General features: G+C 68.1%; 1 protein-coding gene across 1 annotated transcript; it reads left to right on the top strand.

Moving 5' to 3' along the window:
- Positions 1–397: 397 nt before the first annotated feature.
- LOC141477888 (low-density lipoprotein receptor-like) lies at positions 398–10455 on the top strand (the record flags this gene model as incomplete). The annotated part of the gene is given in 11 exon segments (XM_074167060.1): positions 398–520; positions 1435–1560; positions 1688–1700; positions 2151–2193; positions 2195–2338; positions 3173–3399; positions 4288–4406; positions 7290–7429; positions 7548–7689; positions 9017–9160; positions 10381–10455. Coding segments are annotated over 11 exon segments (1296 nt in total), but the record flags the coding sequence as incomplete, so codon positions are not given.
- Positions 10456–14901: the final 4446 nt, after the last annotated feature.

Consider the following 14901-nt stretch of genomic DNA (forward strand, 5'->3'; position numbering starts at 1 on the left):
CTCCCTTGGACCCCCAACAGCCCCCCGGGACCCCCAGCACCCCCCAGGGACCCCCCCCAAACCACCTCCTTGGGACCCCAAACACCCCCCCTCCACTCAGACCCCTCCAAACCCCACCTGGGACCCCCCCCAGACCCACCCAACACTCCCCCCGACACCCCCCCTCAACCCCACCTGGGACCCTCCGACCCCCCCCTCCGGGACCCCTTCAAACCCCCCCCCAAACCCCCCAGGACCCCCAAACCCTACCTGGGACCCTCCAACTCCCCCCCTCCGCCCCCCCCCAGGACCCCCAACCCAAGCCCCTGCCGGGGTTTGGGGTCGCTGCTGGGTGTGGGGGGGGGCCCTGTGGGGGTGAGAGACCCCCCCCAGTTGACCCCCCCTGTGCCCCCCCCAGGGGTGAACGAGTGCCTGGACAGCAACGGCGGCTGCTCCCACGTCTGCCGGGACCTGCCCCTGGGCTACGAGTGTCTCTGCCCGGGGGGCTTCGGGCTGGGCCCCGACGGCAGGACCTGCCAGGGTGGGTGTGACACCCCCCCCCCCCCCCAGGACACGCTGACCCCCCCCTCCCGGGATGCACTGACCCCCCCCCGGGATGCACTGACCCCCTCCCAGCCTCCCCCCTCAGCTCTCCCATGGAACCCCACAACTGCCCTAGGGACCCCTCTGACCCCCCCTGGGACATGCTGACCTGTCCCCCCCCCCCCCCCCGGGGGGACATGCTGACGCCCCCCCGGGATGCGCTGACCCCCCCCCGGGATGAACTGACCCCCTCCCAACCTCCCCCCGACCTCCCCCACGGAACCCCACGACTGCCCTAGGGACCCCTCTGGCTCTCCAGGGACCCCCCCCACCACGGGATCGTCATGACCCCCCCCCCCAGGGCCCCCATGAACTCCCCTGTGGGAACCACTTCACCCCCCTCCCCCCTAACCAGGGACCCCTGACCCTCCCCCTAGGACCCCCCTGACCCCCCCTGACCTCCCCAGGGACTCCCAGACCCCCCTGACTCTTCCCCCCCCCTGCCAGGACTCCCCCCAGGGACCCCTCCAGGAACCCCTCTGACCACCCGCTAGGACCCCCCGAACCCCCCCCAGGGACTCTCAGACCCCCCCCTAGGACTTCTCTGACACCCCTAGGACCCCTCTAGAATCCCTCAGGACCCCCCTGACCCCCCCCAGGAACCCCCCCTGACCCCTCCCCCCAGGACCCCCCTGACTCCCCCACAGGGACTCTCTGACCCCCCCCGAACCCCTCTGCCCCCCCCCCCAGGAACCCCCCTGATCCCCCAGAGACCCCCTGACCTCCCCCTAGGACACCTCTGACCCCCCCCCAGGGACTGTCAGACACACCCCCCCCCCCCAGGGACCCCCTGCCCCTCCCCATAGGACCCCCTGACCCCCCCACCCCCTCCTGCTGTGCCCCCCCGCCCAGACATCGACGAGTGCCGGGACCCCCAGACCTGCAGCCAGCTCTGCCTCAACCTGCCCGGCAGCTACAAGTGCGAGTGTGGGGGGGGGTATCGGCTGGACCCCCACACCCAGGCCTGCCGTGCCCTCGGTGAGTGACCCCCCCACCCCCCTGCCTGGCACCCCCCCCCCCCGGCACCCCCAGACCCTCCCTGGCTGGGGGGGTCCGGCAGCGGATGCAGATTGGGTGGGGGGGGGGGGGTGGCTTTGTGGTTCAGGTGGGGTGGGGGGATGCTGGGGGGGGGGGAGTGGGTTTGGGGGTGCTGGGGGGGTCCAGCAGGGGTGGGGGGTGTTTAGGGGGGGATCTCAGAGCAGGTGCAGGTTGTGTGTGGGGGGTGAGTTTGGGGGTACAGGTTGGGAGGGGGTGCTGGGGGGGGGGGGGGTCTGGCAGTGGGTGCAGGTAGGGCTGGGAGGTCCTGGGGGGGGTCCAGGTTGGTTGGGGGGGTGGGTTTGGGGGTGCAGGTGGGGTGGGGGGGTGGGTTTGGGGGTGCAGATTGGTTTGGGGGGGGGTTGGGGGTGCAGGTGTGCTGGGGGGGTCCCGGGGGGGGGTCCAGCAGTGGGTGCAGGTTGGTTGGGGGGGTGGGTTTGGGGGTGCAGGTGGGGTGGGGGGTCCCGGGGGGGGTCCATCAGTGGGGTGCAGCGCCTGTTCCCCCCTCCCTCTCCCCAGGTCCCCCCCCCCACCCTCCTCTTCACCAACCGGCACGAGATCCGGCAGCTGGGGCTGGGGGGGGGGCGAGTACCGGCGGGTGCTGGGGGCCCTCAAGCACGTGGGGGCCCTGGACGCCGAGGTGGCCACCGGCACCGTCTACTGGGCCGACCTCGCCCAGCGCCGCATCTACCGGTGAGGGACCCCCCCCTGTGCCCCCCCAGTGTCCCCATGGCCACCATAGACACACCCCCCCCGGGCCACCATAACCCCCCGCTGTGTCCCCACCTGTGTCCCCATGATGTCCCCCCAGTGTCCCCATGGCCACCATAGCCCCCCCTGTGTGTGTGTCCCCCCCCAGCGTCCCCATGGCCACCATAGCCCCCCCTGTGTGTGTGTGTCCCCCCAGTGTCCCCATGGCCACCATAGCCCCCCCTGTGTGTGTGTGTCCCCCCCAGTGTCCCCATGGCCACCATAGCCCCCCCTGTGTGTGTGTCCCCCCAGTGTCCCCATGGCCACCATAGCCCCCCCTGTGTGTGTGTGTCCCCCCAGTGTCCCCATGGCCACCATAGCCCCCCCTGGCCACCATAAACCCCACCTTGTCCCCACCTGTGTCCCCATGATGTCCCCCCAGTGTCCCCATGGCCACCATAGCCCCCCCTGTGTGTGTGTCCCCCCCCAGCGTCCCCATGGCCACCATAGCCCCCCCTGTGTGTGTGTGTCCCCCCAGTGTCCCCATGGCCACCATAGCCCCCCCTGTGTGTGTGTGTCCCCCCCAGTGTCCCCATGGCCACCATAGCCCCCCCTGTGTGTGTGTCCCCCCAGTGTCCCCATGGCCACCATAGCCCCCCCTGTGTGTGTGTGTCCCCCCAGTGTCCCCATGGCCACCATAGCCCCCCCTGGCCACCATAAACCCCACCTTGTCCCCTCCTGTGTCCCCCCAGTGTCCCCCCAGTGTCCCCATGGCCACCATAGGCCCCCTCGGCCACCATAGCCCCCCCCGTATGTCCCCCCAGTGTCATCCCCCCCCCCACCATAGCCCCCCCTGTCCCCACAGGTCACCGCTGGCCGGCGCGGGGGGGACAGCGGTGCGGTGCCGGTGGTGGGGACGGGCCTGGTGACCCCCGGGGGGGTGGCCCTGGACTGGGTGCACCAGAACCTCTACTGGACGGACTCGGGGCTCGGGACCCTCTCGGTGGCCGATGTCACCAACGGCCGCCGCCGGACCCTGCTGCGGGAGCCGGGGGCACAGCCCCGCGCCATCGCCCTGGACCCCCTGCACGGGTACGGGGGGGCGTGGGGGGACACGGGGGGATATGGGGAGACAGGGACATGGGGGGACATGGGGGGGCACGGGGGATGTGGGGGGGCAGGGGGGACATGGGGGGACATGAGGGGCATGGGGGGCATGGGGGGCACAGGGGATGTGGCGGGCAGGGGGGACATAGGGACACAGGGGGACATGGGGAGACAGGGACATGGGGGGGTCTCGGGGACATGGGGGGACATGGGGGACACAGGGGGCATGGGGGATGTGGGGGGACAGGGGGACACAGGGGGACATGGGGGGGTCTCAGGGACACGGGGGGACATGGAGGGCATGGGGGACACAGGGGGCACAGGGGGTGTGGGGGGGACATGGGGAGACAGGGACACGGGGGGACATGGGGGGCATGGGGAGTGTGGGGGCACAGGGGGGACACGGAGGGCATGGGGGGCACAGGGGATGTGGGGGGACAGAGGGGACATGGGGACACGGGGGGACATGGGGGGCACGGGGAGTGTGGGGGGACCGGGGGACATGGGGAGACAGTGGGATGGAGGGACAGGGGGGGACACGAGGGGACATAGGGGGTGTCGGGGGACACCAGGGGGCATGGGGGGGACACAGGGGACAGGGAGGCGTGGGGAGACGGGGGGACGGGGGGACACAGGAGGGATATGAGGGGACATGGGGGGGGACACCAGGGGGCACAGGGGGCGTGGGGAGACACGGGGGGGACACGCGGGACATGGGGGGGGACATGGGGGACACAGGGGGGTGTGGAGGGAGACGGGGACACCAGGGGGATGGGGGGACAGAAGGGGGCACGGGAGGTCTGGGGGGGGACGTGGGGACCTCAGGAGGGTCCGGGGGTGACGTCCCACCTGTGCCCCCTCCCCCCCCCCCAGTTACATGTACTGGACGGACTGGGGGGGCCGCCCCAAGATCGCCAAAGGCGGCCTCAACGGCGCCGACCAGTTCCCGCTGGTGACGGAGGGGCTGGAGTGGCCCAACGGCATCGCCCTGGGTGAGCCGCGGGGGCCACCACCCCGGGGTGGCACCGTCCCCGTCCCCATCCCTATCCCTGTCCCCGGAATGGCCCCATCCTGGCCCTGGCCCCATCCCCGTCCCTGTCTCCAACCGCATCCCGGTCCCGGTCCCCATCCCGGGCTCTGGTCCTTGTCCCCATCCATGTCCTGGTCCCTGTCCCCATCCCTGTCCCTTCCTATCTCTGTCCCTGTCCTTGTGTTGATCCTTGTCCCCATCCCTGTCCCCATTCCCGTCCCTGTCCTGGTTCCCATCCCAGTCTGCAGCCACATCCCATCCCTGTCCCCATTCCCAGACCTGGAATGGCCCCGTCCTGGCCCTGGCCCTGTCCCCATCCCTGTCCCCGTCTCCAGCCGCATCCCGGTCCCGGTCCCCATCCCGGGCTCTGGTCCTTGTCCCCATCCCTGTCCCCATCCATGTCCTGGTCCCTGTCCCCATCCCTGTGTTGATCCTTGTCCCCACCCTTGTCCCCATCCCTGTCCCTGTTCCCGTCCCTGTCCCTGTCCCCATCTCCATCCTTGTCCCTGTCCCCATCCCTGTCCCCATCCTGGTCCCAGTCCCTGTCCCCATCCCCATCTTTGTGTGTCCCTGTCCCTCTGTGTCCCCCCCCCATGTCCCCATCCCCATCCTGATCCTCGTGTCCCCCCCCCGGTCCCTGGGATGGAACCCCCCTCCCCCTCATCCCAGTCCCTGTCCCTGTGTGTCCCCTCCCCGTGTGTCCCCATGTGCCCCCCATGTCCCCATGCGTCCCCGGGTCTCCCCATCTCAGTCCCTATCCCTATCCCGGTCCCCATGCCCCCCCGTGTCCCCCCGTGTCCCCACATGTCCCTGTGTGTCCTTGCATGTCCCCATTCTGTCCCCCCCCATCCCCGTGTCCCCATGTGCCCCGTGTGTCTCCAGGTGTCCCCATCTTGGTCCCAATCCCCGTGCCCATGTCCCCCCATCCCCCCCCCATGTCCTCCCTTGTCCCCCCATGTCCCTCTGTGTCCCCACGTGTCCCCATTCTGCCCCCCATCCCTGTGCCCCCCATGTCCCCAGGTGTCCCCATCTCAGTCCCTATCCCTACCCTGCACCCCCTCCCCGTCCCTCCCTGCCCCCCCCACCATGTCCCCCCCGTGTCCCTCCGTGTCCCCACGTGTCCCTTTGTGTCCCCATTCTGCCCCCCATCCCCGTGCCCCCCGTGTCCCCAGGTGTCCCCATCTCAGTCCCTATCCCAATCCCCCTGTCCCTCCCGTGCCCCCCACGCTCCCCCCCGCTCCGTGTCCCCACGTGTCCCTTTGTGTCCCCATTCTGCCCCCCATCCCCATGAACCCGTGTCCCCAGGTGTCCCCATCTCGGTCCCTGTCCCAATCCCCATGTCCCCCCCGTGTCCCCCCCCCCCATGTCCCCACATGTCCCTTTGTGTCCCCATTCTGCCCCCCCATCCCCGTGCCCCCCCATGTCCCCAGGTGTCCCCATCTCGGTCCCTATCCCAATCCCCATGTCCCCCCCGTGTCCCCCTGTCCCTCCCGTGCCCCCCACGCTCCCCCCCCCTCCGTGTCCCCACGTGTCCCTTTGTGTCCCCATTCTGCCCCCCCATCCCCGTGCCCCCCCATGTCCCCAGGTGTCCCCATCTCAGTCCCTATCCCTACCCTGCACCCCCTCCCCGTCCCTCCCTGCCCCCCCCACCATGTCCCCCCCGTGTCCCTCCGTGTCCCCACGTGTCCCTTTGTGTCCCCATTCTGCCCCCCATCCCCGTGCCCCCCGTGTCCCCAGGTGTCCCCATCTCAGTCCCTATCCCAATCCCCCTGTCCCTCCCGTGCCCCCCACGCTCCCCCCCGCTCCGTGTCCCCACGTGTCCCTTTGTGTCCCCATTCTGCCCCCCATCCCCATGAACCCGTGTCCCCAGGTGTCCCCATCTCGGTCCCTGTCCCAATCCCCATGTCCCCCCCGTGTCCCCCCCCCCCATGTCCCCACATGTCCCTTTGTGTCCCCATTCTGCCCCCCCATCCCCGTGCCCCCCCATGTCCCCAGGTGTCCCCATCTCGGTCCCTATCCCAATCCCCATGTCCCCCCCGTGTCCCCCTGTCCCTCCCGTGCCCCCCACGCTCCCCCCCCCTCCGTGTCCCCACGTGTCCCTTTGTGTCCCCATTCTGCCCCCCCATCCCCGTGCCCCCCCATGTCCCCAGGTGTCCCCATCTCAGTCCCTATCCCTACCCTGCACCCCCTCCCCGTCCCTCCCTGCCCCCCCCACCATGTCCCCCCCGTGTCCCTCCGTGTCCCCACGTGTCCCTTTGTGTCCCCATTCTGCCCCCCATCCCCGTGCCCCCCGTGTCCCCAGGTGTCCCCATCTCAGTCCCTATCCCAATCCCCCTGTCCCTCCCGTGCCCCCCACGCTCCCCCCCGCTCCGTGTCCCCACGTGTCCCTTTGTGTCCCCATTCTGCCCCCCATCCCCATGAACCCGTGTCCCCAGGTGTCCCCATCTCGGTCCCTGTCCCAATCCCCATGTCCCCCCCGTGTCCCCCCCCCCCATGTCCCCACATGTCCCTTTGTGTCCCCATTCTGCCCCCCCATCCCCGTGCCCCCCCATGTCCCCAGGTGTCCCCATCTCGGTCCCTATCCCAATCCCCATGTCCCCCCCGTGTCCCCCTGTCCCTCCCGTGCCCCCCACGCTCCCCCCCCCTCCGTGTCCCCACGTGTCCCTTTGTGTCCCCATTCTGCCCCCCCATCCCCGTGCCCCCCCATGTCCCCAGGTCTCCCCATCTCGGTCCCTATCCCGGTCCCCGTGCCCATGACCCTCCGTGTGTTGTGTGTGTGTCCCCCCCTCCCACCCCGTGCCCCCCATCCCCGGGTGACACCCGTGTGTGTGTGTCCCCCCCCCAGACCTGCCGTCCCAGCGTCTCTACTGGGTGGACTCCGGGCTCCGGACCCTCTGCAGCGCGGACCTGGACGGGGGGCGCCGCCGGACGCTGCTGACGGACCCCCCCTTGCTGGGTCACCCCTTCGCCGTCACCGTCTTCGAGGTGAGACACCCCCCCCCGCCTTTCCCCCCCGCCCCCCACCCGCGCCGTGTGTTCCCCCCCCCCCCCCCTCCACGCCGTGTCCCCAACCCCCCTGTCCGTGTCGGTCCCCCCCCCGCAGGACACCGTCTTCTGGAGCGACGTGGGGAGCGGGGCCATCCTGAGCGCGGGGCGCCGGGGGGGGGACGGCGTCACCAAGGTGGCCCAGGACCTCTTCTCCCCCGAGGCCGTGGTGCTGCTGCACCCCCTGCGACAGCCCCCAGGTACCCCCACACTGTCCCCCTGTCCCCCCCCGTCCCCTCTGTCCCTGCATCCCCCCCCCCCCCCCCATCACCATCGGGGTCCGGTGTCCGCCCACCCCATCCCCCCCCAGCCCCATCCCATTGTCCCCCCATGTCCCCCCGTCCCCATTGTCCCCATTGTCCCCGTTATTCCCATTGTCCCTGTCATTCCCATTATTCCCACTGTCCCCATTATTCCTGTTATTCCCGTTCTTCTGGTTCTTCCTATTATTCCCGTTATCCCCATTGTCCCCGTTATTCCCGTTACTCCCACTGTCCCCCCATCCCTGTTGTCCCCATTGTCCCTGTTATTCCCATTATTCCCACTGTCCCCATTGTTCCCGTTATTCCCATTCTTCTGGTTCTTCCCATTATTCCCATTGTCCCCCCTGTCCCCATTGTCCCCGTTATTCCCATTATTCCCATTGTCCTCCCTGTCCCCCTATCCCCATTTTCCCCGTTATTCCCATTCTTCTGGTTCTTCCCGTTATTCCCGTTGTCCCCATTGTCCCCCCTGTCCCCATTGTCCCAGTTATTCCCGTTATTCCCATTGTCCCCATTGTCCCCATTATTCCAGTTGTCCCCGTTATTCCCATTCTTCTGGTTCTTCCCACTATTCCCATTGTCCCCCCTGTCCCCACTGTCCCTGTTATTCCCACTGTCCCCCCTGTCCTCCTTATTCCCGATGTCCCTGTTGTCCCCATTATTCCCATTCTTCCCGTTATTCCCATTATCCCTGTTGTCCCCACTGTCCCCGTTGTCCCCATAATTCCCATTATTCCCATTCTTCCTGTTATTCCCGTTATTCCCACTGTCCCTGTTGTCCCTATTATTCCCAATGTCCCCCCTGTCCCCCCTGTCCTCCTTATTCCTGATGTCCCCGTTGTCCCTGTTCTTCCCATTATTCCCATTGTCCCCGTTGTCCCCACAGCCCCATTGTCCCTGTGATTTCCCTTTTCCCCATTATTCCCCGTTGCCCACGTTGTCCCCATCATTCCCGTTGTCCCTGTTATTCCCATTATTCCCATTGTCCCCATGGTGTGGCCCCCCCCCTCCCCCATTGTCCCCATTATTCCCTTTGTCCCCGCTGTCCCTGTTGTCCCCATAATTCCCATTATTCCCATTGTCCCCGTTGTCCCCATTATTCCCGTTCTTCCGGTTCTTCCCGTTATTCCCGTTGTCCCCACTGTCCCCCCATCCCCATTATTCCCGTTGTCCCCTTTGTCCCCGTTATTCCCATTATTCCCCTTGTCCCCCCCATCCCCGTTATTCCCATTATTCCCATTGTCCCCCCCACACCTCATCCCAGGTCCCAACCGATGCTCCGGCTCCAACGGCGGCTGCTCCTTCCTCTGCCTCCCCGCCCCCCAAGTGGGTCCCGGCTCCCCCCAGTTCACCTGCGCTTGCCCCGACGGCCAGCGCCTGGCGCCCGACGGCCGGGACTGCCAGACAGGTACCCCCAAACCCCCCCGCACCCCCAAACCCCCCCTGCACACCCCCCTGCACCCCCACCCTGACCCCCCAACCCCCCTGCACCCCCAACCCCCCCCTACACACACCCCTGCACCCCCACCCTGACCCCCCAACCCACCTGCACCCCCAAACCCCTCTGCACACCCCCCTGCACCCCCAAACCCCCCCTGCACCCCCACCCTAACCCCCAAACCCACCTGCACCCCCAAACCCCCCTGCACACCCCCCTGCACCCCCACCCTGACCCCCCAAACCCACCTGCACCCCCATCCTGACCCCCACCCTGCACCCCCACATCCCCCCTGCACCCTGAGACCCCCCCAGACCCTGCACCCCTGGACCCTGCACCCCCATATCCTGCACCCCCCCCACGCACCCTGTGCCCCCCAACTCACTCTCTCCACACCCCCTCCCCAGACCCCTCGGCCCCAGCCCCGACGGACGCAGCCCCCGACACCCCCACGGCCCCCCCAGAGACCCCAACGCCCGGCCGGGACCCCCCACAGCCGTGGGGTGCCCCCCAGCCCCACCACCCCCAGCAGCAGCAGCACCGCCAGCAACGCCACCACAGGTACCTGCCCCACAGCCCAGCCCCATGGCTCAGCCCCAGATCCCAGCCCCATTGCTTGGCCCCACATCCCAGCCCCACAGCCCCTCCTCACACCCCTGACCCACATCCCAGCCCCACAGCTTAGCCCCACATCCCAGCCCCATGGCTGAGCCCCAAATCCCAGCCCCACAGCTCAGCCCCACATCCCAGCCCCATGGCTGAGCCCCAAATCCCAGCCCCACAGCTCAGCCCCACATCCCAGCCCCTCAGCTCATCCCTGAGGCTCAGCCCATCCCCACACCCCTGCCCCACATCCCTGCCCTATGGCTGAGCTCTAAATCCCAGCCCCACGGCTCAGCCCCACAGCCCCTCCTCACACCCCTGATCCACATCCCAGCCCCACAGCTTAGCCCCACATCCCAGCCCCATGGCTGAGCTCTAAATCCCAGCCCCACAGCCCCTCCTCACACCCCTGATCCACATCCCAGCCCCACAGCTTAGCCCCACATCCCTGCCCTATGGCTGAGCTCTAAATCCCAGCCCCACATCCCTGCCCCATGGCCCAGTCCCACAGCCCCTCCTCACATCCCTGCCCCACATCCCAGCCCCACGGCTCGGGCCTGACAGCCACATCTGCCCCCCTCTCCCAGGGGGTACCGGTGACGCTGTGGGGCGTGTGGGGCGCAGGACGAGAGTGACGGCGCTGGCGGTCGTCCTGCCCCTGGGTAGGTTGGGGGTCCTGCCATGGGGGGGTGTGGGGGGGTGGTGTCCCAAAAAGAGGGGTCCTGGAATTGCAGGGAGTGTCCCAAAACTGGGGGTCCTGGGGGGGGTGTGTGTGTGTGTGTGTGTCCCAGAATGGGGGTCCTGGCATTGGGGTCCCAATACAGAGGCGTCCCAGCATGAGGGTCCCCAAAAGGGGGTTCTGGAATTTGGGGGGGGGGTTGGGGGGTCCCCCAAAACAAGGGTCCTGCGATGGCGGGGAGGGGTGTGTGTGTCACAGATTGGGGGGGGCATCCCAGCATGGGGGGGGGGGTACCAAAACTGAGGGCCCTGGTGTAAGGGGGGGGGTCTCAGAATGGGGGTCCTGGAGTTTTGGGGGAGGGGGTGTCCCAAACAGGGGTCCCAGAATGGGGGGGTCCCCAAATGGGGGTCCTGGGATTGATAGGGGTCCCAAACCAGGGGTGTCCCGGTGGGGGGGGTGTCCCCCAGAATGGGGGTCCTGGCATAGGGATCTCAAAACTTGGGAGTCCCAACATGGGGATCCTGGAATTTGGGGGGGGCGTGTCCCAAACAGGGGTCCCAGCATGGAGGGGGGGCAGAATAGGGGGTCCTAGCTGGTGGAGGTGGGGGGGCATCCCCAGAATGGTCCCAGCATGGGGGGGTCTGGAATTTGGGGGGGGGGGTGTGTGTGTGTGTCCCAAACAGGGGCCCCCAGCATGGAGGGGGGGCAGAAGGGGGGGGGGGGTGTCCCCAGAATGGGAGGGTCCCAACACGGGGGTCCCCAAATGGGGGTCCTGGGATTGATGGGGGGGGGTCCCAGAATGGGGGAGGGAGGGTGTGTGTGTGTCCTGGCATGGCGGGGGGGGGGGGGTGTCATGTAATAGGGTCCCCATCACTCACACACACAACCCCCCCCCCCAGTGCTCTTCCTCCTCGCGGCCTTCGTCGCCCGCGGGCTCTGGCGGGGCTGGCGCCGGCGAAGCAGCAACAGCATCAGCTTCCACAACCCCCTCTACCAGAAACCCCTCGAGGACCAGGAGCCCCTCGGCCGGGCGCTGGGGGGGCTGGGGGACCCCTCGGTGAGTTTGGGGGGGGGCACCCCACGGGGGGGCTGGGGGGGCTTTGGGGACCCCTCGGGGAGTTGCGGGGGGCTGGTGGGGTTGGGGGACCCCTCGGTGAGTTTGGGGGGGGGGCACCCCACGGGGGGCTGCGGGGGCTTTGGGGACCCCTCGGTGAGTTGGGGGGGCTGGTGGGGTTGGGGGACCCCTCGGTGAGTTTGGGGGGGGCACCCCATGGAGGGCTGGGGGACTCCTCGGTGAGTTTGGGGGGGGCACCCCATGGGGGGTTGGGGGGCAGAGGGAGCTCAGGCACATGTGGGGCAGACGGGGGGGGGTCCTCACCCCACTGATATCCCCCCCCAGCAGCAGGCGCTGACCCTGGACGACAGCGTGGCCTGAGGACATGGGGGGGGGGGGTCCCCAAGTCATCGTCCCCCCCCCCAAAGAGGCACCAGATCCTGCCCCCCGCTCCCATCCCCCCGGGGCCGTGTTGGGGCGTGACGCTGCCTGCACACGCGTGTACCCAGTGTGACCGAGCCCCGCGATGGCGTGTGCGTGGCTGTTCCCAGCCGGGGGGGGGTGTGGGGGTGTGTGTGGGGTGTGTGTGCGCGCACATGGGGCTATACGTGACCGTGGGCGGCCGTACACGCATGTACACACGTGTGCACAGCTGTATGAGGCCACATGCAGTTGTACATGGTCACACGTGGCTGTACATGGCTGTACACGGCTGTACACAGCTGCATAGGGGTGTACATGGCTGTACATGCCCGTACATGCCCGTACACGGCTATACATGTCTGTATGGGGCTGTACACATCTGTACATGGCTGTACACAGCTAAACATGCATGTACATGGCTGTACATGTCTGTATGGGGCTGTACATATCTGTACATGGCTGTACACAGCTAAACATATGTGTACACGGCTGTACACATCTGTATGCAGCTGTACACAGCTGTACCTGTCAGTACATGTCTTTACATGTCAGTACATGGCTGTACACAGCTGTACATGTCACTACACGGCTGTACACATCTGTACCTGTCAGTACATGTCTTTACATGGCTGTACACATCACTACATGGCTGTACACGCCTGTATCTGTCAGTACATGTCTTTACACAGCTGTACATGTCACTACATGGCTGTACGTGGCTGTAGCTGTCAGTACATGGCTGTACATGCCTGCAGGCGGCTGTGCGTGCCCGTGGCTGCGTGTGGGAGCGTGTGGAAGCGTGTCAGAGCGTGTGGGAGCGTGTCGGAGCGTGTGCCCACCTGCCGCCTGCCGTTTTTTTAACCAAAAAACTGTGAAAAAGAACAGAAAAACGTGGCCTTCTGCCGCGGGGGGGGGGGGGGTTGGGGGAGTGGGGGTGTCTCTGTCACGACGGGGGGGGTCCCTGTCACGACAGAGCCCCCCCCCCTCCCCCCTCTCCCCCCCCCGCGGTCCCGTGTCTGGACACGGCCAATACACTCTATTTATTTCTCCCCGTTGTCCCGGCTCCTCCTTTACCTCCCCCCCCCCCAACCCCCCCCCTCCCCAAATGACATTGGGGGACCCCCCCCCCCCCCCAAACCCCCTTGCCCCGTGGGATGTGGGGCCCGGGGGTGCAGCCTGGCCCCACACGCCGTGGGTCGCGGTGGCTGGAGGTGGCTTTATTGGGGGGGGGGGGGGGGGCAGAACATGAGATGGGGGGGGGTGTCAAGCGAGGGGTAACGAGGGTCCGGCGTCAGGTCGGCGTGGTGTGACATCACAGGGGGCGTCGTATGACGTCACGGGGTTGACACATGACGTCACACGGCGTCACCGCAGGGTCCCGGTGGGGGCTGGGGGCGGCTGTTGGGGGGGGGGGGGGGGGGTGAGGGTCTGCGTGTGTCGCACACGTGTGTCAGGGGGAGGTTCATGCATCTCACAATGCGTGTGTGCAGGGGCTGCATGTGTCACACATGCATGTTTGGGGGGGGTGTCTGTGCACATCTGGGGGGGGGCCATGCGTCACACATGCATGGGGGGGGGGTCCCCACAACGCTTCACACACATGTGTGCGGGTGTCTCTGTGCATCACACACGCATGTACAAGGGCTGCATGCGTTGTACACGCATGTTTGGGGGGGTTATGTCTATGTCGGGGGGGGTCCACATGCTTCACACATGTGTGTGCGGGGGTGGGGTGTGTGTGTCTGTGCGTCACACACACACACGGGGGGGGGATGTACCGCCTCTCGCACACGTGTGTGGGTGCCCCTTACCCGGGTTGGGGGGCGGGGGGGGGGGCCCCTCCACGGCCCTCGTGGTACTCGCTCTCATCCGAGGAGCTGGAGCCCGGCCTGGGGGGGGGAAAAATGATGGGGGGGGGGGGGGCGGTATCGAGGGGACCCCCAGCATCTGGGCACACCCCCCCCCCCACACACACACCCCCCCCCCAGTCCCCCCTCAATTGCCCCCTCCCCCCAATAAACGCCCCAGGGACCCCCCCCAGCTCCCCCCCTCCCCCCGCACCCCCAGTTGCTCCCAGTTCCCCCCCCGTCCCCCAAGACACTCCCCCCCCACGACCCCTCAGTTCCCCCCCCACCCTCAGAATCCCCCAGTTGCCCCCCCCCCCCAATCCTACCCCTCCCAAATGCTCCAGGACCCCCCCCCAGCCCTCCCCTAATTTCCCCACCTGCCGCTGCCCCCCCCCCGCGGGGGCGTCGTGGCCTTCGTCCCCCCCCGTCCTCCTCCTCCTCCTGCTCCCCCGGCTGCGGCTCTGCGGGACACGGGGGGGGGGTAGGGGGGGGTGAGCGGGGCCGGACCCCCCCCCCCCCACCATGGCCCCCTTGTATCTCCCCCCGTGTCCCCTCTCTGTGTCCCGCTTCCCCCCCCCCAAGCCCCCCCTTGTCCCCCGTCTTCCCCCCATGTCGTCCCCCCTCAATGCCCCCCCCTTTTCCCCCCCGGTATCCCCCCTCTGTCCCCTTCCCCCCCCACCCCATGTCCCCCCCTTTTCCCATGTCCCCCCCCACCTCCACCCCTTCCACCCTCCATGTCCCCCCCCCAAGGCCCTGCTTTTCCCCCCCCCCACGTCCCCCCCCTCCGTCCCCTCTTTTCCCCCTCCATGTCATCCCCCCCCGTGTTCTCCCCCCTCCGTTTCTGCCCACGTGACCCCCCCCATGTGTGTGTCTCCCCGCTGTGTCCCCCCCCCTTCCCCACACCGTGTTGCTCCTCTGTGTCCCCCCCCCCCCCCCTTTTCCGCCCACGTGGCCCCCCCCATGTGTCCCCCCCCTTTTTCCCCCATGCCCCCTCCGTGTTACCCCCCTCCCCTCACGTGTGTCCCCCCCAATGTCCCCCCCCCGTGTTACCCCCCCTCCCCTCATGTGTGTCCCCCCCAATGTCCCCCCCCGTGTTTCCCCCCTC

The sequence above is a fragment of the Numenius arquata genome, unplaced genomic scaffold (genome assembly GCF_964106895.1).
Source record: "Numenius arquata unplaced genomic scaffold, bNumArq3.hap1.1 HAP1_SCAFFOLD_1578, whole genome shotgun sequence".
NCBI classification, from domain to species: Eukaryota; Metazoa; Chordata; class Aves; order Charadriiformes; family Scolopacidae; genus Numenius; species Numenius arquata.